The sequence below is a fragment of the Salvelinus namaycush genome, chromosome 5 (genome assembly GCF_016432855.1).
Source record: "Salvelinus namaycush isolate Seneca chromosome 5, SaNama_1.0, whole genome shotgun sequence".
In the NCBI taxonomy this organism is placed as follows: Eukaryota; Metazoa; Chordata; class Actinopteri; order Salmoniformes; family Salmonidae; genus Salvelinus; species Salvelinus namaycush.
The window spans coordinates 53,506,907-53,528,312 of record NC_052311.1 but is presented as its reverse complement, the minus strand read 5'-3'; the positions used below and the strand labels follow the sequence as shown (position 1 = coordinate 53,528,312).

Below are 21,406 nucleotides of genomic sequence, written 5' to 3'. Positions count from 1 at the left end.
GGGAAACACCTGGGCCCGCTGTGTCATAGGATAAATACACCACTTCCCCATTCATGGAAGAGACTCTCTCCATGCAGACACCTTTACAGATGTCCATTGGTCTGTGAGTATCTGTGCTTTGTTTTTGGGTGAGGAAAATTTTCAATTTACGTTTTTTTTCTCACAAGTGGCTTCTGTGATAGAGAGCTTTTTTTCGTGGGAGAGTGTCTTTCTTTTGTGTAGAATGGCACGCAACTCAGCAACCAAAATGCCAGGTATTGGATTAGCGAATACGGTGCGATTCGCTTGGAGGAACAAGGAGGTGGAACCTTTTGGGAGGGAGACTTTTGGAAGAACGATTTTGATTGGGACCATGAAGGTGGAGGTGAAAGATGTTCTGTGCCTCCAAGCGAATCCAATGGAGGAGGCCTACGATGTGACTTTCCACAAAGAGGAAAAACACGAAGAAGTGCTGAAGAGGGCAAGAGAGGTGGGAAAGGAAAAGCCGTTGGGCCATTACGAGGTGACCAGCCTGGCTAAAAACAATTTCAGGGTGGTCACCGTGAATATGTATAACCCCCATGTAAAGGATGAAGAGGTGAGGGCCTTTCTGGGGAGGTAATTGGACAATATCTCCTCAGCGAGGCTCCTCAGGGACTCCCTGGGCTTCTGGAACGGGAGGAGTGGGTTCCAGGCTTTGCTCAGGGAGGACCCAAAGGGTGTGGGTGGCTACCTCCATCCTCCTGCGATATTCTCCCTGGGGGCTGACAGGGGAACATTATATTATGCCCGTCAGCCTCCTTTTTGCAGGCGGTGTATGGCCTACGGTCATGTCTTGGCCTCGTGCAGTAGAAGGAAGTGTAGATTCTGTGGGTCGGGTGAGCACGAGGCCAAGGACTGCGACGAGCCCAAGGCGTGCCACGGGTGTGGTTCATCAGCGCACCTGTGGCGGGATTGCCCGGCTCGTCAGAGGTCGTACGCGCCTGCAGCTGGAGGGGGAGCAGGGGATGGGGGAAGAAGAGGAAGAGGGGTCCCGGATACCGGATCGGGCCCAGAAGGAAAGACCATAAGGAAGGAGGAGGAGGCGAAAGAGGCACCGAGAGAAAAGGAGAAAAAGGGCGACAAGGACGGAGCAGAAGGAGAGGAGGGGCACAAAGCGGAAGGAGACAACAGAGTGGAGAGGCAGGAGAAGGTGACAGAGGAGAGAAAGAAGGTGGAGAACAGCGCGGCAACAGGAACAGAGGGAGAGGTGGAAAGGGAAGAGGGGGTAAAGGGGTGGGGGGATAGTGACACATCGAGCGCTCTGGTGGAGGAGATAAGGGGGATGTTGGAGGAGCTGGCGGGGGGGTGGGGGGGGGGGGCGTAGTCTCCTCATTGCCGCCCACACCGAAGAAGAAGGGAAAGAGGAGGGATCGCTCCAAGGAAGACAAGAGGGAGAGCGGTGGGGGAGGCCAAGCGACCAATGGGAAAAAAGGGAGGTGAGGCGGGGGAAACCTCAGTGGCCTCATTGGTTACCTCGGGGGCCTCATTGGTTACCTCAGGCTCTGGACTGCTGGGGGAACTGGATCCCCCAAGTGTGGCTCAGGAGTGGTCGCCTGGGGGGTCGCAGTCCCTTTATGAGGATGCAGTGTCCCCTTTTTTCTGCAGTGAGCCAAGGGAAGTGGAGAAGCTGGGTGGTGGACAACCCAGGATGCAGGGCACTCAGAGGCCTAACACACTGCCCGCATCCTGGTTTGGCGAGATGGAGGAGGACGGGGGGGGCGTCGGGAGAGGAGAAGACGTCCCTGCCGGATGAGATGGAGCAGGGGAGCATCGGGTGAGCCTCCTGTTTTTTTGTTGGTTTGGGGTTTAGTTGTTGGAAGTGATGTTTAGTTGTGTTATTTATTGTTATAATATAACCTTATGTTACATTTGTGTACTTTAAATGTAAGGGGTTTAAGGGATTTTGTTAAGAGGAGGGCGGTTTTTGTTTTTTTAGAGGGGGTTGGTTTTGATGTTTGTTTTTTACAGGAGGTTCACCTGAGGGATGAAGGGGGTTGAAAGGTTTAGGAGGGAGTGGGATAAGGGGGAGTCTTTTTGGAGTGTAGGTGGGGTTCACTCAACGGGGGTGGGGATTTTGTTTGGGAATAGGGAGGTAAAAGTAGAGGGCACTTTTGTTGTGATGCAGGGGAGGGTTTTGGGGGTAGATGTCAAATATAGGGATTTTAGATATAGGTTATTTGGGGTGTATGGGCCACAGGTGGCGGAAGACAGGAAGGAGATGGTGGACTGTCTGGCGCCCCTGTGTGTAACAAATAGTCACTTGGTGATAGGAGGGGATTTTAATATAGATTTAGTGGTAGGAGGGGATAGCAGTGCAGGCGCCATCACCGGGCTAATGGCTTGCCATGGTCTGGTTGATGGTGGCCTGCACACTACTCCGGCAATGGGCGGTCCTACATGGCGCAACTCCAGGGGGGTTGCGCGGAGGCTTGACTACATTTTTGTATCCAGGTCTTTGGGTCAGATGTCTGGGCGGCTGTTGCCTGTTTTCTTTTCGGACCACGACGGGGTGTTCCTGCAGGTGGGGTCGCCAGTCTGCCTCTTCGGTAGGGGGTACTGGAAGTTAGACCGGGATGTACTGGAGGAGCAAGCTTTTGTCAAGGACGTTACAGTGGTGTTTCGGAGGCTTGAAGGCCTCCGGCCCATGTGTGAGGGGGTGTTAGAGTGGTGGGATATAGTAAAGGTAAGGATTAGGGCTTTTATTATAGGATATTGCAAGAGGAAAAAAAGGGAGGAAAGGAGGGAGGTGGATCGTACCCAAAGGTTAACTTCTTATGGCTGCAGCCCGGTGTCGGTACACTTATGACAACAGCCAGCTCAAGTGCAGGGCGCGAAATTCAAAAGATATTTTTTTTAAATATTTAACTTTCACACATTAACAAGTCCAAAGTCCAATACAGCATATGAAAGGTACACATCTTGTGAATCCAGCCAACATGTCCGATTTTTAAAATGTTTTACAGCGAAAACAGCACGTATATTTATGTTAGCTCACCACCAAATACAAAAAAGGACAGACATTTTTCACAGCACAGGTAGCATGCACAAAGCCAACCTAACTAACCAAGAGCCAACCAAACTAACCAAGAAACAACTTCATCAGATGACAGTCTTATAACATGTTATTCAATAAATCTATGTTTTGTTCGAAAAATGTGCATATTTCAGGTTTAAATCATAGTTTACATTGCAGCTACAATCAGAAATTGCACCGAAAGCAGACAGAATAATTACAGACACCAACGCCAAATACCTAAATACTCATCATAAAACATTTCTGAAAAATACATAGTGTACAGCAAATGAAAGACAGGCATCTTGTGATTCCAGCCAATATTTCCGATTTATTAAGTGTTTTACAGCGAAAACACAATATAGCGTTATATTAGCTTACCACAATAGCCAGAAACACAAGCCATTTCCCAGTAGCAAAGGTTAGCGATCGTAACAAACCAGTAAAAGATATATCATTTTTGACTAACCTTGATATTCTTCATCAGATGACAGTCCTATAACATCAGGTTATACATACACTTATGTTTTGTTCGAAAATGTGCATATTTAGAGCTGAAATCAGTGGTTATACATTGTGTTATTGTAGCTACTTTTTCCCACAACGTCCGGATATTTTTCTGACACTTTTTCTGACACACATATTCTGACCAAATAGCTATTCATAAACATAACTAAAAAATACATGTTGTATAGGAAATGATAGATCCATTAGTTCTTAATGAAATCGCCGTGTTAGAATTCTAAAAATAACTTCATTACGACATCCAGCTTCGGTATAGCTAGAGTACCCAAAAGAGTACCCAAAAGCTGGGCGCCGACGACTAGTTCACATGTACGACAGATATATGAAATAGCATCATAAAATGTTTCCTACTTTTGCAGATCTTTCATCAGAATGTTGTACAAGGTGTCCTTTGTCAAGAACAATCGTTGTTTGGATTTAGAACGGCCTCTTTCCCTCTCGATTTAGCAAGCACACTAGCCAAGTGGCACGAATCTCTCCATGTCAACAAACGGAAGAGAACGGAACACGGCAAAACTCCCGAAAAAATTTCAATAATCTGATTAAACTATATTGAAAAAACATACTTTACGATGATATGGTCACATGTATCAAATAAAATCAAAGCCGGAGATATTAGTCGTCCATAACGGCAGCTTATCAGAAGGCAAATCCAGGTGCCTCCTCGCGCTCTCCAGAAAACAGGAAATGGGTGACACGTCATACAAAGAGCTTGTATTCCACTTCAGACCAAGATAAACACTCAATTTCTTCTCTCACCGCCTCTTGACATCCAGGGGAAGGTGTATGAAGTGCATGTATACTAATACGTATCATGCCCATTTATAGGCAGGAAGTAGAACAGAGCCTCGATTTCAGACTTTCCACTTCCTGGTCAGGAAGTTTGTGCCAAATGAGTTCTGTTTTACTCACAGATATAATTCAAACGGTTTTAGAAACTAGAGAGTGTTTTCTATCCAATAGTAATAATAATATGCATATTGTACGAGCAAGAATTGAGTACGAGGCCGTTTGAAATGGGCACCTTTTATCTGGCTACTCAATACTGCCCCTGCAGCCCAAACAGGTTAATCGAACTCGAGTACGAGGCAGGCAATCTCGGCGGGTCGATTGACTGGGAGAGATCCACAGCCCTGAAGGCGCAGCTTAGGGAGCTGCAGGAGCAGAAGGCTCGAGCTTTCCTGGAGCGTGCACATAGTGGCTTTTTAGAACACAACGAGACTTGTTCCGCCATGTTCTTTAAGTCAGTTAGGAGCAGACAGAGTAGGAAGGTAATGTACGGGGTTAGGGAAGAAAATGGGAGTGTAGTGACTAAACCAGAGGAAATGGTCAGGGTGACAACTGACCATTTCCGAGGTTTATTTAAAGAAAGGGATATAGATGTAGAGCAGGGAGATGTGTTTTTAGAACACCTGTCCCGGCGATTGCCGGAGGACGTTAGAGAAGCGATGGAGGCTCAGATCTCCCTCGAAGAGGTTGAGAGCGCCCTCAGGAGGATGGGAAAAGGGAAGGTGCCTGGGATGGATGGGCTACCGGCAGAGTTTTATCTCAAGTTTTGGGGTATACTTGGATCGGTGGTACTCGAAGTCTTGAAGGCCATCCTCGAGACGGGTGTCCCAGGGGGATCAATGGTAGTTGGTGTGCTGTCACTTCTTTACAAGAAGGGGGACGCAACAGACCTTGGCAACTGGCGGCCATTGACCATGCTGTGTGTAGATTACAAGCTGCTTGCAAAGGTCTTAGAGGACCGTTTGCGCACAGCCCTTCCCTACGTCGTCCACGAGGATCAGACGTGCGGGGTAGAGGGACGCTCTATTAGATGGAACCTACAGTTGATCAGGGACTCCATCGCATGGGTTGAAGATAGAGGTCTGCCTTTAATGGTAGCAGCGCTTGATCAGGCGAAAGCTTTTGATCGCGTGAATAGATCTTTTCTATTCAGGGTGTTAGGTAGGTTAGGATTTGGGGAAAAGTTTATAGGATGGATCCGTACTTTATATGTCGGAGCGGGGTGCCGAGTTAGAGTAAACGGTCACATGGGTGACGTTTTTGACCTCTCGTCTGGGGTCAGGCAGGGGTGCCCGCTCTCGGCTCTCCTCTTCGTTCTGTACATGGAACCTCTGGGGGCTGCCATTAGGGCAGACACAGGGGTGGAGGGCTTGTTGATCCATGGAAGCGGTGGTTTGCCCGTCAAGTTGACGCAGTACGCTGATGACACTTCCTTGCTGCTTTGCAAGGACTCGTGCCTGACAAGGTCCCTTGCCATAATTGGGGATTTCACCCAAGCGTCGGGAGCGGTTCTTAACCACAGTAAGTCTTCCGTCAAGTTTTTCGGAAGATGGCATGGTAGGACGGATGTGCCCGGGGGGTTATCTCTCTGTAACGGGGCCCTGAGGATTCTCGGGGTCCATTTTGAGACCTCCGGCTCAGCGACGCTGAACTGGAACATGGGTATCGCAGTGGTACGGAGGAAGCTAGCGATGTGGAGGGCTAGGTCTTTGTCCTTTATAGGCAAGGTCCTGGTTCTCAAGGTGGATGTATTGCCGTCTCTTTTGTATTTGGCGTACATCTACCCATTGCCGGCTTGTCTGAGGAGGCCTCTAGTGAGGCTTGTGTTTCAGTTCATGTGGGGTGGCAGGTACGAGTGGGTCGCCAGGGCACGCATGCTCTGTCCCATCGAGGAGGGAGGTAGGGGGGTACCACATCTACCCCTCAAGCTGGATGCGCTGTTTGTTTCGTTCTTGATGACGGAGCTTGCTCATCCAGTGATACACCCGTCCGGTTATCTCCTGCGGGTGTTCTTCTCGTATCAGGCGAGAAGCGTAATGGTGTGGTCTAACACGGGTCCTCGGGCGGAACAGCTGCCGTGGCACTTTGGCCATGCGGCCAAGTGGCTGCGTGCGCACCCCGAGGTTGAAGTTGCCCGAGTAGGTTTAGATCACAGGCACCTGTACGAGGAGGTCAGACAGGCAGGGAGTCCGGCGCCTGTAGTGGGCATCTCGGCGGTGGTCTGGGAGGGAGTGCAGGCGTGGGGCCTGGACAACAGGCTCAAGGACCTGAATTGGTTGAGCCTCCACAAGTGCTTGTACCGGCATAGTTTGGCGCGATCCCCCACCTGTCCAAGATCCTCTTGTGGCAGGGAGGAGACTGTGCGCCATGCCTTTTGGGACTGTGCCTTTGCCGGAGTAGTTTGGGCTAGGGCACGGGTGTTGTTAGGTAGGGTAAGAAGTGATTATGTGTTAACGTGGGCAAGATGAGAGCGAGGGGGACGGATAGGGAGAGATTTCTGCTCTGGCTTCTCATGAGTCTCTTTAAGCGGGGGCTGTGGGAAGCCAGGCAAAACTTGGTCAAGACAGGGAAAGATGGGGGGGGTGGAAGGGATAGTGAGGAGGGTGGAAGGAGATTTGAGGGGGAGGATGAAGAGGGAGGAGAGGAAGTGGGGGCAGCATGCTGCTCGGGAGAGGTGGAAGGAGGGTTTAGGACTGGAGGTAATTTAGATGTCATTAGAGGATAGATTAGGTACGAGGAGATAGGGAAAGGTATTGGTTAGGTATGACGGGGAGGGAAGATTCTCCCCTGAGTTTTTGGTTTGGGGTTTTCGTTATGTGAATTAAATTAAAAGAACATAATTTGAGTTTGATGAAAATTATGAGTTTGTATAAATGACTGGTATTGAAAGTAATAAATTATTTAAAAAAAAATAAAAATCTTGGTGGTTTTTGGTTGTTTGCTTTAGCACCTTTCAACACCCTGCATTATCACATTCATGCATGCAAAACACTCACTTACACTACTGATTACTGATTACACACACCATTGTATATTGTACTTAGTTAATAAATATATTTTGTTATTCCTTATCTCCACGTTGTCTCCCTTTTGTTACGGGCTTTGAGCCGGTTCGTGACAAGTGGAGGCTCATCCGGGATAATTGAACGTATTGGTTTGGGAGAACGTGGAGGTACGTGTTTGGTTTGCATATTTTGTTTGAGTTTGATAGGCCCAGTATTGGTTGCCTTTGTTGTTTGGTTTGTGTGCTGCGTTGGAGAGAGTATAATGGTTAGTTTCCAGGCCCTGCCCAGCCTGGAAACTCTTGTTCTACTTTCTGTTGGGACATCGTCTGAGGAGGTGAGAAATCGGCTGTGTACCTCAGTGGGAGATTTGGCTAGGGTAGTGGAACTTGCTACCCGGAGCTATAGCCTTTTACCCCTGATAGGCTTAGCGCCGTGTTTCATTTTTGGAATATGTTGGGCATGGTTAATGTTTGTTGTTTTTGTGTGGTGTCTGTGGACTGAGCAGTTGTCTCGGGGGCACATCCGTGGCTTGGTGGAATCTGCCAGCGTGCTGGGGGGTTTATTTCCTTGCCAGCGGGCTACAGTGCGTAAATACCCACCGCAAATCCGCAAGAAGACTAGGGTTAAGGACCCTGATGTTCTTTTCGTTGGAGTTTGTAGCTGATGTGGTCTCTAGTGTGCCCTGTTCCTGAATGTTTACGTGACTAACCATTGTTTGGTGTTGTCATGTTCTATCTTTGCTGTCTGTTCACTCCTGGTCTTGTGTTCTTCTTTCCTCTTAAATGCTGCTTCCTGTGCGCAAAGGTTGCTGAGGTCTGGGGAGGAGGAGGTTGGCTGGGGCAAATTAGAAGTGTTAACACGTAACCCCTCATCAATTTGGGGACGCAGAGGCTGTGTCAATTTGGGGACGCAGAGGCTGTGTCAATTTGGAGACGCAGGGGCCGTGTCAATTTGGGGACGCAGGGGCCGGTATGTTCCGGGGTCCTTGTTGGTCCCCGGTTTTATGGGGGGGAATGTGACGACCCTCCCACTCTGTCTGCCGTATTTGCTCTTTGTTCTTGTTTCCTTATTAGGATGCCGGTGGGCGGAGTTGGGAGGGTCGTCAGCTACATGGGAAACACCTGGGCCCGCTGTGTCATAGGATAAATACACCACTTCCCCATTCATGGAAGAGACTCTCTCCATGCAGACACCTTTACAGATTTTGTTGTGTATCTTGGTGGTTTTTGGTTGTTTGCTTTAGCACCTTTCAACACCCTGCATTATCACATTCATGCATGCAAAACACTCACTTACACTACTGATTACTGATTACACACACCATTGTATATTGTACTTAGTTAATAAATATATTTTGTTATTCCTTATCTCCACGTTGTCTCCCTTTTGTTACGGGCTTTGAGCCGGTTCGTGACACTGTTCAGTGAGCAAAAGGTGTTCCTAATGTTTTGTACACTCAGTGTATATGTATATAATGGTGTGCATAGACAGTATGTGAATAGGAAAGGTGTGTACAGCAGTAGTTGTATAAGATGAGCGAATGGGTGGGGTGACTGTAAACTAGGCCCAGTCTAAAGCTTGGGTTCACTAATTCTACTGTGCTCTGACCCCACCTCAAGCATTTAGATTTTTCTTGCTTTCATGAAACCAGTGTTTCAAGACACTGTTCATGGTGATGTGACACAGTTCTTCTGGTATTTCACATTCTGTGCTTTTTGGAGTTACAAGCATATTGTTGCACGCAATGGAATGTTGTCACATCTTTGAACAAAAGCTATCTGAGGTAAGGTAGTATTACAACAAACCAAAGTGCATCTGCTGTTGTGTTATTGTCATGAACTGTGAAAGGACCTGTGCTCGTATGCCATTTAGTAAACTCCTGTTGCAAAATACATACTGTTTGAAATATGTATTTAATGTTGATATTTCTGCATGATAGAGCACAGACTATTCCACTATTATGTAGCCATCCTGCTTCCCAGAAACCACTGGCCTGTCCTCAGAGACACTACAGAGTGAGTGCCAATGGCTGTCATATACACACACAAACACAAACACAAACACACACACACAAGCAAAAACACACCGCTTCTCTTCCAACAAAGTTTCCAGCTTGGCAGAGAGACTAATCCCTTCCCTCCTCAGACCAGGAGCCCAGACACAAATAGAGACTCAGTCTGTAGTATCTCAGTCAGTCAGTCAGGACTTTAATCTGGATAACTCAGAGGAGCTGCTCCAACTCTGAAGACTATTGTTTTGGGACATGTAATGCAGAGAACATTTCATTGCAGTTCACCTACAGTAAGTTGTCCTATCATTGATTGACAGTGCTCTGTCTGGACAGTACTGTAACTCCATCTAGAGGAGGTGTCTGCTGAAGAACTTGGCGAAGTGAAAGGTACGTTCATCCTGCGAGCTCATTTATGTGAATGTACTTATTCTGTGATTGAAACTTCAGGAAGGTATTTTAAACTCTTTGGGCTTTTTGACACTTTCTGTTGATTCTATCTACAACTCAAGGTGATCTTTGCCTGTCTCTGTTCAGGCATGACGGGTCAGGAGAGGAGTGAGGAGAAGAGTGAGTGTGTGTCCCTGTCTCCGATGAGGGAGACTGTCCCTGCCCTACCTGAGAGGGTGTGTGTGTTTGGGACGGGGGACCTGGGGCGCTCTCTGGGCCTGCGTCTGCTGCAGGCGGGGTACAGTGTGGTGTTCGGCAGCCGACGGACGCACAGCAGCAGCCGCCTACCCCACGGAGCACAGGTACAAAATAAAGTAGATCTGGTTTTATGTGGTGATATGTTAAATGTGGATATGTGTTTTTACCGTGTTGTAAATGTATTTCAATATATTTTTTTATGTTTGAGGGAGTATATGTAAATATACTGTACTTGTGTTTCTGTGTGTATCAGTATGTTGATGATGTATATGCAGGTCCTGGGCCATGCTGCAGCTGCCCAGTCAGCCCATCTGATCTTCATCGCTGTCCAGAGAGAACACTACGACTTTCTGGTACCACTGGCCAATCAGCTTAAGGGGAAGGTAGCATATATGTATTATTACTTCTGCTATATGTATTAATGTCTGTTTTGTCAGTATGTAACTGTATATTTGGCTAACATAATGTATGTCCCAGCATATTTAGCCAATATATTCTGTGTCCCAGTGTATTTAGCCAATAGAATGTATATTCCAGTGTACTTAGCAAATATATTGTATGAATCAGTGTATTTGATGCCATGTTGAATTGCAGGTGTTGGTGGACCTCAGTAACAACCTGAGGAAGAATCAGTACCCAGAGGCCAACGCAGAGTACCTGCAAAGGTGAGAGCTATACAGTATATGCTGTTATTATGTGTATGTTTTTTTGTTAATTAGGGATGTTTTTATATGTTGATATAAATGTAAATGTGGTTACATGTACCTGAACAGTCTGGTCCCTGGAGCTGAGGTGGTTAAAGGCTTCAACACCCTGTCTGCCTGGAGTCTGCAGAATGGACCGTCAGATGCCAACAGACAGGTACACACCGAGGTTCAAGCCATGCCCATGAAACCAATTAGCTACTAGTTTCAAGTCTATATACTGTACACTTCATTACATTTACATTTTTACATTTTAGTCATTTAGCAGACGCTCTTATCCAGAGCGACTTACAGTAGAGTGCATACATTTTTATTACATTTTTACATACTGAGACAAGGATATCCCTACCGGCCAAACCCTCCCTAACCCGGACGACGCTATGCCAATTGTGCGTCGCCCCACGGACCTCCCGGTTGCGGCCGGCTGCGACAGAGCCTGGGCGCGAACCCAGCCCAGCCTGGGCGCGAACCCAGAGACTCTGGTGGCACAGCTAGCACTGCGATGCAGTGCCCTAGACCACTGCGCCACCCGGGAGGCCACCCGGGAGGCTTCATGACCAAAAGTATGTGGACACCTGCTCATCGAACATCTCATTCCAAAATTATGGGCATTAATATGGAGTTGGTCTACCCTTTGCTGCTATAACAGCCTCCACTCTTCTGGGAAGGCTTTCCACAAGATGTTGAAACATTGCTGCGGGGACTTACTTTCATTCAGCCACAATAGCTTTAGTGAGGTTGAGCACTGATGTTGGACGTTTAGGCCTGGCTTGCAGTCGGCGTTACAAATTATCCCAAAGGTGTTCAATGGGGTTGAGGTCAGGGCTCTGTGCAGGCCAGTCAAGTTCTTCCACACCAATCTCGGTAAACCATTTCTGTATGGACCTTGCCTTGCACAGGGGCATTGTCATGCTGAAACAGCAAAGGGCCTTCCCCAAACTGTTTCCATAATGTTGGAAGCACAGAATCATCTAGAATGTCATTGTATGCTGTAGCGTTAGCACGAACCATGAAATCATCCCCAGACCATTATTCCTCCTCTACCGAACTTGACTGAGGGACTTTACAGATAATTGTATGTGTGGTACAGAGATGAGGTAGTCATTCAAAAATCATGTTAAACATTATTATTGCACAGAGAGTGAGTTCATGCAACTTATTATGTGATTTGTTAAGCACATTTTTACTCCTAAACTTGTTAAGGTTTGCCATAATTTATTGACTCAACACATTTTAGCTTATCATTTTGTATATATATTTTTTTAAATTTCTAAAAACATAATTCCACTTTGACATTATGGGGTATTGTGTGTAGGCCAGTGACACATAATCTCAATTTAATCCATGACAAATGCAGGTTGTAACATAACAAAATGGGGAGAGAAAGTCAAGGGGTGGAATACTTTTTGAAGGCACTGTACATTTTGACTGTCAGCATGTTGATTTGAGGGGTGGCCAGTCCTCTTCTGGCTGTGCCGGGTGGAGATTATAACAGAACATGGTCAAATAATAATAATCACAGAAAGTTATCGAGGGTGTAGCAAGTCAGCACCTCAGGAGTAAATGTCAGTTGGCTTTTCATAGCCGATCATTAAGAGTATCTCTACCGCTTTTTGGAGCATACAATAAATGTCAGTGTTTGAATGATTTATTTTGTGCAGGCATTTTTGCTCATCTTTATCAAGGGCGTCACTGATTTCGGACCCCACTGTATGTGCATAAATATATGTTAGGTGTATATCTGCGGGGAAAGTGTGGAGGCCAAGCAGGTGGTGATAGCGGTAGCCAGCAAGCTGGGTCTCAGTGCCCTGGACCGGGGCTTTCTCTCAGTGGCCCGGGAGCTGGAGGACTTCCCCCTACAGCTGTTCCCCCAGTGGAGGCTCCCCCTGCGCATCGCCATTGGCCTCAGCGCTGCCTTCTTCTTCTACCTGCTGATCAGATATGTCATCTATGCATACGTCACCCAGGGCGACGACATCTCCTTCAGAATCATGGTCTCACTGGCCAACCAGGTACTGGCCACAGGCCCTCTGAATGGTTGTGTTCTGTTTGTTTCTGTGTGTGTTACCAGCTGTTCAAGATGTGTGTGTGTTCTCTCCAGGTGTGTCCCATCGTGTCTCTGATCATGCTGTCTCTCTGTTACCTGCCTGGTGTCCTGGCTTCCATCCTGCAGCTCTACAGAGGCACCAAGTACAGGTCAGATCTTTGTGTGTGTGTTTGCATGCATGTATGTTCACACGAGGTTGCATATGTATTTATGTTGATTATAAGTGTTTATGTATGTTTAACATCAGGCGCTTCCCTAATTGGCTGGATCACTGGATGCTGTGCAGGAAACAGCTGGGTCTACTGTCGCTGGGGTTCGCCTTTCTGCACGTGCTCTATACACTGATCATACCCATACGGTCAGTGGAGCATACACTCAAATGCACACGCATGCACACACACACAGTGGCATGTATCTTCCTTTAGTTTTTAGTAAAGAAAGTATTGATTTTGCTCTCAGGTACTCTGTGATGTTCTGGGTCACTGAACACACTGTCTCTCTGGTAAGAACTGTACGCCAAATTAAACACTTTCAAAACAGTGAACATTGAATAGACAAAATTGTGTACAGATGTAGGATCTTCATTTGACCACTCTGTTGTCGCTGAGAATTACTCTGCGCCGCAGGATTTACATAAATTCACACTAATACATGGTTACATTAAAGACATTCTCCTGAACCTTTGTATACTTTTTAGCTAGTAGTTCTGAAAGTAGCACTCACGAGCCAAAAGTGGTCCCCAAAAACGTGTACTATGTCACATTTGTGCAGATATGTGCACCACGTCATTGGTTTCTCTCTCTCTCTCTGCTGTGGGCACTGAGCCGTTGGGCCCACCCTGCAACCTCATTGGATTATGCTGGGCAGGCCTCTTGCTAGCTGTCACTCAAATGTGAGGGGCTGAAGCTCTTTGGCTAAAACTTGAATTGCTAAGGGGCTGGCCCATATGGGGGAAATGTAGGGAAAATGGCGTTGTACAGACAGCTTCAAGAAAACAGTCGCTTTCAAACTAAGTATTTCGTGACTATTTGTGGTAAGAAAGTAATTTTGCTCATTGATTTATGAATGTATGAACTACACATTGAGACATCCAGCCTAAAGCAGGAGGTTTCAAAAACACAGAAGTTCCAGAGCATGTCTTAACAGTGTTGCACTTTTCAGGTAGCCTAATTTTGGCTAGCTAATAGCCTAGCCACCAATCAAGTAACATTACATTGGCGGAAAAGTGTAAATGGACAAAACATTCAAATCCTGTTGCTGCAGGATTATTTTGCTGTGACACAATACTGGTCATATTAAGATCATACATCTGTACATTGGACACACACCTACAGTATATAGCAGGATTCAGGCACTGGTTTTGATTATACTGGATTACGCCACTTCCTTGCTCTCACGCTTCCTCTTTCTCACATTGTTTCTCTTCTCTTTCTTGCTCTCTCTCTCTGTCTCTCTCCCCCAGATCAGAGAGAACAGGACCACAATGTTTGATACCACAACGGCCTGGCATGACGACTCCTACTTGTCCCTGGGAATTCTGGGATTTGGCCTGTACGTCCTATTGGGAATCACATCTCTTCCCTCCGTCAGTAACGTTCTCAGCTGGAGGGAGTTTAGCTTCATACAGGTGGGATCACCAGGACCGGTCACACTGAATGTTTAGGCCAGACACACTTACGAGGCACTTATTTTCTGACCATTTTTAATAGCGGTGGGGTTATCGATACAGTTAAATATCGCAATATTATTTTGGACTATATTATATTGATACTTTGACTCCAAGTATTGATTTGTAACCGCCCCCCCTTTTCTTGTTGCTAGGAAGCGTTAGCTAGCGCTAGTCGGCTGTATCGCTGGTATTTTTCATCCTATAGATTGTTCTCCATCTTCTTTTGAAAAAGTGAGACAATGTTTTCAGCCCTTTTATTTCCATGACTGATAACGTTTTCTCATGCTCTCTTGTCTCTCTGCAGCAGACATATAGTGAACAATATGTCAACATCAAATCGCAATAAAATCGATGTATCGAATCATAATACACATAGAATCGTGAGAATTGCAATACCTATTGTATCGCACCTAAGTATCGTGATAATATCGTATCGTGAGGTCCCTGGCAATTACCAGCCCTAATTTGTACACTTATCTCCTTCGGTGTTTCCCCTATTAGCGTATTCATGCGGGGTGCACAGCCAACATCCAGGCCAGAATGCAATAAAACTCCAGGAAAGTAATCTGATTTTCAGCAGACAAGCCAGAGGTTATGTGCTGGGGATAATAAGGAGAAACTCCGGCTCATTCTCTAATTCATTAATTCCCCTCAAATTGGTGCAGTGATTTAAATGTTAAGTTATTCATCAGATATAATTTAGGAGGAATATATTAGAACAGGCCAGGAGAATTCACCTAGAGATGTATGTGCAGGGGCATCATCTGCCCCCAAAATTTGAGGGGGCACAAATTAGTGTCTGAGGATGGCTTGGTGATGGTCCGGACTGGGGGTCTGAAGTTGGAGAACTTGGCATTTTTCAAACATCTGAAACAGATATTTTCTGTAATCTGGAACCATAAATCATTATACTTAATTATATGTAAAATATATCTAAGCATACCTCTTGAGCTGTCTGACTGGTGAGTCTTTTTTTTAAGAAACAAAATGTGAAACCTTGCCAGCAGGTGTGCCAGCTATGATAGTTAGACAAGCTAGCTACACTAACTTGATTGATAGCCTGAAATAACTTATTGGGAACCTAAAATTGCTAGGTGGCTAGTAGTATTACAGAGAAACTATATTATAAAAAATGCTTAAACAGGACAAATCTGTGGTGTGCATATTGGCCCGACATGTGTGTGTGTGTGTGTGTCAAGGTAGGCCAGAGGTCTGCAGAGGTGTGGACTCGAGTCACATGACTTGGACTCGAGTCAGACTCGAGTCACAAATATGATGACTTGCAACTCGACTTTGACTTTAACACCAATGACTCGTGACTTAACTTGGACTTGAGCCTTTTGACTCGACCTGACTTGATACCCTCCCCAATACCAAATATTAAAAATGATGCTATTAAAAAAAGTGTGCAGCGCATCAACTCTTCATTTAACTTCTACTTCATCACAATCCCGGATCCGGGAGCACCCCCATCAGTAAAAAAGCTGACTAGCATAGCCTAGCATAGCGTCACAAGTAAATACTAGCATCTAAATATCATTAAATCACAAGTCCAAGACACCAGATGAAAGATACACATCTTGTGAATCCAGCCATCATTTCTGATTTTTAAAATGTTTTACAGGGAAGACACAATATGTATTTCTATTAGCTAACCACCATAGCAAAAGACAACTTTTTTTCCCACCATTTTTTTCCTGCATAGGTAGCTATCACAATTTCGACCAAATAAAGATATAAATAGTCACTAACCAAGAAACAACTTCATCAGATGACAGTCTGATAACATATTTATTGTATAGCATATGTTTTGTTAGAAAAATGTGCATATTTCAGGTATAAATCATAGTTTTACATTGCAGCCACCATCACAACTCTCACCAAAGCAACTAGAATAACTACAGAGACCAACGTGAATTACCTAAATACTCATCATAAAACATTTATGAAAAATACACAGCGTACAGCAAATGAAAGACAAAGATCTTGTGAATCCAGCCAATATTTCAGATTTTTTAAGTGTTTTACAGCGAAAACACAATATAGCATTATATTAGCTTACTACAATAGCCAACCACACAACAGCATTGATTCAAGCCAACAATAGCGATAACGAATAAACCAGCAAAAGATATTAATTTTTTCACTAAACTTCTCAAACTTCTTCAGATGACAGTCCTATAACATCATATTACACAATACATATAGAGTTTGTTCGAAAATGTGCATATTTAGCGGCACAAATCGTGGTTATACAATATGAATAGTAGCCAAAATGCAAACAAAATGTCGGGAGAAATCTTGGGAGAGGCACCTAATCTAATCAGTAACTAATCATAAACTTGACTGAAAAATACAGGTTGGACAGCAAATGAAAGATACATTAGTTCTTAATGCAACCGCTGTGTTAGATTTTTAAAATTAACGTTACTACGACATACAGCGTGCGTTAAAGCGAGACCGCACCGAAATTAATGGCGGAATAGGAGTTTTACATTTTTCAACAGAACAACGAATTAACATCATAAATACTTCTTACTTTTTGATGAGCTCCCATCAGAATCTTGGGCAAGTTGTCCTTTGTCCAGAGGAATCGTTGCTCGGTTGTAGATTGTCGCCTTCAACTTTGGAATTAGCAGTAAACATTAGCCATGTGGCGAAGACGTGTCCAACTCACTATAACGCAGCACAAATAAATATCCGAAAATCGCAATATACTGATATAAACTGATATAACTCGGTTTAAAATAACAATATTATGATGTCGTTAACACCTATATCGAATAAAATCAGAGCCGGATATATCTAACTCCTATAACGAGAGCTTTCTAGAACGCCATCCTGAGGTCTGTCTTGCGTCATGGCGAAAGTTGAAAAGAGTGGACCCCACGTTCCAAAACCCTTTATATGGCCTCAGATCTGCCTAACAACTCCATTCCAATTCTCCCTATTTGCTGACATCTAGGGGAAGGCGTATGCAGTGCATCTCGACCAATAGAAGACATGCAAATTAATAAACTGACCCCAGAACAGCCTGCCTTATTTCAGATTTTCCACTTCCTGTCAGGAAGTTTGCTGCAAAATGAGTTCTGTTTTACTCACAGATATAATTCAAACGGTTTTAGAAACTAGAGTGTTTTCTATCCAATAGTAATAATAATATGCATATTGTACGAGCAAGAATTGAGTACGAGGCCGTTTGAAATGGGCACCTTTTATCCAGGCTACTCAATACTGCCCCTGCAGCCCAAACAGGTTAAGATAATTGTCAAAAGTGTGTGAGTTTGGGTGTGCTTGTGCGTGTGCCAGAGCCATGCACAGACCTTTGGATGGGACGTGCTCAAAGTGAAAAAAGCCCCCCATAGAAAAGCATAGAGTAGACCTTTATTTTATGCAAATCCCACTAACGCCATTGTAAGCAAGCTTATAGCCTACTGCTCAAAGAGAGGGCAATGAGGGGTGGGCTATCAGCTGATCATAGTGAATGTAGAAGGAGCTAGTTAGCTAGCTAGTTAGTTAGTTATTCTGTTGAAACAATCTAACTAGACTTTACCTGTGATTAGAGAATGTTCTGCTGCTAACATCAGCCTCAGGCCTACTGGGGGCAGAATGGTGGGGAGGGGACATTTTCCCCCAAAAAGGAGAAATTACCTAGTTTGATGGGCAATTAATTTAAATAGCAATAGAGAAAATATACAATTTCAAACAAGCCCTGGCTTAACTTCTTATGGCTGCAGCCTGACACCGGTACACTTATGACAACATCCAGCTCAAGTGCAGGGCGCGAAATTCAAAAGATATTTTTTTTAAATATTTAACTTTCACACATTAACAAGTCCAAGACACCAGATGAAAGGTACACATCTTGTGAATCAAGCCAACATGTCCGATTTTTAAAATGTTTTACAGGGAAGACACAATATGTAAATCTATTAGCTAACCACGTTAGCAAAAGACACCACTATTCTTACTCCATCAGTTTTTACTCCATCAGTAGCTATCACAAATTCGACCAAATAAAGATATAAATAGCCACTAACCAAGAAACAACTTCATCAGATGACAGTCTGATAACATATTTATTGTATAGCATATGTTTTGTTCGAAAAATTTGCATATTTCAGGTATAAATCATAGTTTACATTTCAGCTACAATCAGAAATTGCACCGAAAGCAGCCATAATATTTACAGACACCAACGTCAAATACCTAATTACTCATCATAAAACATTTCTGAAAAATACATAGTGTACAGCAATTGAAAGACAGGCATCTTGTGATTCCAGACAATATTTCCGATTTATTAAATGTTTTACAGCGAAAACAAAATGTAGCGCTATATTAGCGTAGCCACAATAGCCAGAAACACTTGGGCGCCCACGACCAGTTCACATGCACGACAGATATTAGAAATAGCATCATAAAATGTTTCTTACTTTTGGTGATCTTCCGTCAGAATGTTGGACAAGGTGTCCTTTGTCCAGAACAGTCGTTGTTTTGATCTGGAACGGCAAATACCCCTCTTCATTTAGCATGGGCACTTGCCAAGTGGCACGGATCACTCCAACGTCAACAAAGTCAGAGAACGGAACACGGCAAAACTCCCGAAAAAATTTCAATAATCTGATTAAACTATATTGAAAAAACATACGTTACGATGATATGGTCACATGTATCAAATAAAATCTAAGACGGAGATGTTAGTCGTCCATAACGGGAGCAAAACAGAAGGCATATCCATGTCCTCTTTCGCGCGCTCCAGAAACAGGAAGTGGACGGTCACGTCAAAGAAATAGCTTTTATTCCACCTCAGACCAAGATAAACACAAAATTTCTTCTCTCACAGCCTCTTGACACCCAGAGGAAGGCGTATGAAGTGTACGTAGACTCTTACGTATCATGACCATGTATAGGCAGGAAGTTGAACAGAGCATATATTTCTGACATTCCACTTCCTGGTCAGGAAAAGTGCTGCAGAATGAGTTCTGTTTCACTCAGAGAAATAATTCAAACGGTTTTAGAAACTAGAGAGTGTTTTCTATCCAATAGTAATAATAATATGCATATTGTACGAGCAAGAATTGAGTACGAGGCCGTTTGAAATGGGCACTATTTAACTGGCTACTCAATACTGCCCCTTGCAGCCATAACAGGATATGCAAGTTTATTTTGTCATAGGAGGGCAAAAGGGCAGGTGCTCAAACTTCCTTAGACCTCTATCTGTGCACGTGCCTGGCGTGTGTGTGTGGTTCATGTGTTTGTGTTATGTTCTCCCCCACCAGTCCAAGCTGGGTCACCTGACTCTGCTGTTGTGTACGGCGCACACCTACCTGTATGGCTGGAACAGATTCCTGAGTGCCTCCACCTACAAGTGGTACACCCCACCGGGCTACATGCTGTGTCTGGTGCTTCCCTCTGTGGTGCTGCTGCTCAAGCTGCTGCTCATCACCCCCTGTGTGGACCGAACCATCACCCGCATACGCCAGGGCTGGGAGAGGGGGGCAGATCAGAGGAACCCTAAAGACAGCCAACCACTGATACCTTAGAGGACACACACACACACACACACAGACACACACAAAATAACACCATCAGTGTGATGACAGCTTTGTCTTCGAGGCATGAACTCTTGTTTCTTTGCTATTGTACCCTCAGAGGTTGGCTACCATTCAATCATCGTTTGCCATGTTTCTGGGATCAAAAACCAACAATAACATTTAATTGATATGCAGTCGTATTTCTTTTTGTATTACACTGTAAACATTGTTGCATGTAATGCATATATTTTCAACCGTATGTCAACCAGACAATAGTTTTCTCTCTTACGTAAAGAGAATGGTGAAAGCTCTCTCTCATATCCTCTCTTACTGTACATCCTCTCTCTTCTTTGACTGATTGTACAGTTATCCCCAGATGAAACACAGGTTTCAGAGACGTATAAAGGTTTTTCAATATATATTTTGTGTCTGTCTGATACATCTCCAGGGGCAGGTCAGACACATAAAAACACATCTATCAGTGTGATCCTCTCTGGGGCAGAGTGTTATTATTTCCTCCAGAAAACAGACTCTCTGAAACCCAGCAACAGGCTTCCCTTTCATCACTAGATAGACAGAGTGGCCCACAGTGTCTTCTGTTATGGGGAGCACTTCCATTTGTGGTGGATATAGCTGGCTGTTTGTGTAGATGCCAATTATCTAAATACATAGATGAACTTTTAGGTGCATGCAGAAAGACATAATCCCAGAAACAGCTTGTACCAACATTAAAAACACAGGAACAATGTGGAAACAATGTTGATTCAACCAGTGTCTGACAAGTGGGATCTTTTGGAATAATTATTTTTATTTCATCAAGAAAAGAATTGGGTATATATTTTCCTTCACTCACTTACTTCATAAAATACTACACAAACAAAACATTGTATGAAATTCCATTAGCCTGTGTGCCTATTAGCCTGTGTGCCTATTAGACTTTGGGAGAATTTTGTGATTTATTCATGAAAGAACAGTTCATGTGGCAAAAGTGACACACCATGACTGGTGACAGAGTAATTGTCTTCTTTCCTGTAGTTTTTGCCAGCGGAATTTCACCAAACCAGATCAGTAGCTAGGTTCACATCCAATTGGTGACAGGTTTTCATGCAAATATTCTAAAATACACATAAAAACAAAATGTGCATTTTCCCACCAGAGATGTTTTCATCAAATTGACTTGTGGGTAAAATGTTGTGCGTGATGATCTAGTCCACATAAAACAACTTCTGTGGTTAAATTCCTATGCACCAAATAAAAAATAGAAGGGGCAGTGTTTCCATTCCATTTTCAACTCTGCCGATATAACAGCTCGCAGATAAAGCTAGGGTATAGCCTACATGATGAGATTATTATGGACAGAAGAGTATTTGTTTTTGTCAAACGGCAGCCAAGCGCATCAATCATCATATTACCAGCATAAGATCCTCAACCCTTCTTGGA

At 44.5% G+C, this 21,406-nt stretch overlaps 1 protein-coding gene across 4 annotated transcripts in view; it reads left to right on the top strand.

Annotated features, from left to right (window-relative positions):
* LOC120048487 (metalloreductase STEAP4-like) overlaps positions 1–20,850 on the top strand; it is a 41,033-nt gene extending 20,183 nt beyond the window's left edge. The window contains exons 1-11 of one of the 4 annotated variants that reach the window (XM_038994494.1): positions 9,198–9,751; positions 9,874–10,113; positions 10,285–10,392; positions 10,604–10,674; positions 10,783–10,870; positions 12,447–12,725; positions 12,815–12,909; positions 13,008–13,118; positions 13,220–13,262; positions 14,223–14,387; positions 19,712–20,850. In XM_038994494.1, the coding sequence (XP_038850422.1) occupies positions 9,901–10,113; positions 10,285–10,392; positions 10,604–10,674; positions 10,783–10,870; positions 12,447–12,725; positions 12,815–12,909; positions 13,008–13,118; positions 13,220–13,262; positions 14,223–14,387; positions 19,712–19,975 (1,437 nt within the window). In that variant the 5' untranslated portion in view covers positions 9,198–9,751; positions 9,874–9,900 and the 3' untranslated portion in view covers positions 19,976–20,850. Of the gene's footprint in view, positions 1–9,197; positions 9,752–9,873; positions 10,114–10,284; positions 10,393–10,603; positions 10,675–10,782; positions 10,871–12,446; positions 12,726–12,814; positions 12,910–13,007; positions 13,119–13,219; positions 13,263–14,222; positions 14,388–19,711 lie in introns of those variants that run through there. The other 3 variants (XM_038994493.1, XM_038994492.1, XM_038994495.1) reach the window with 3 other exon arrangements.
* Positions 20,851–21,406: the final 556 nt, after the last annotated feature.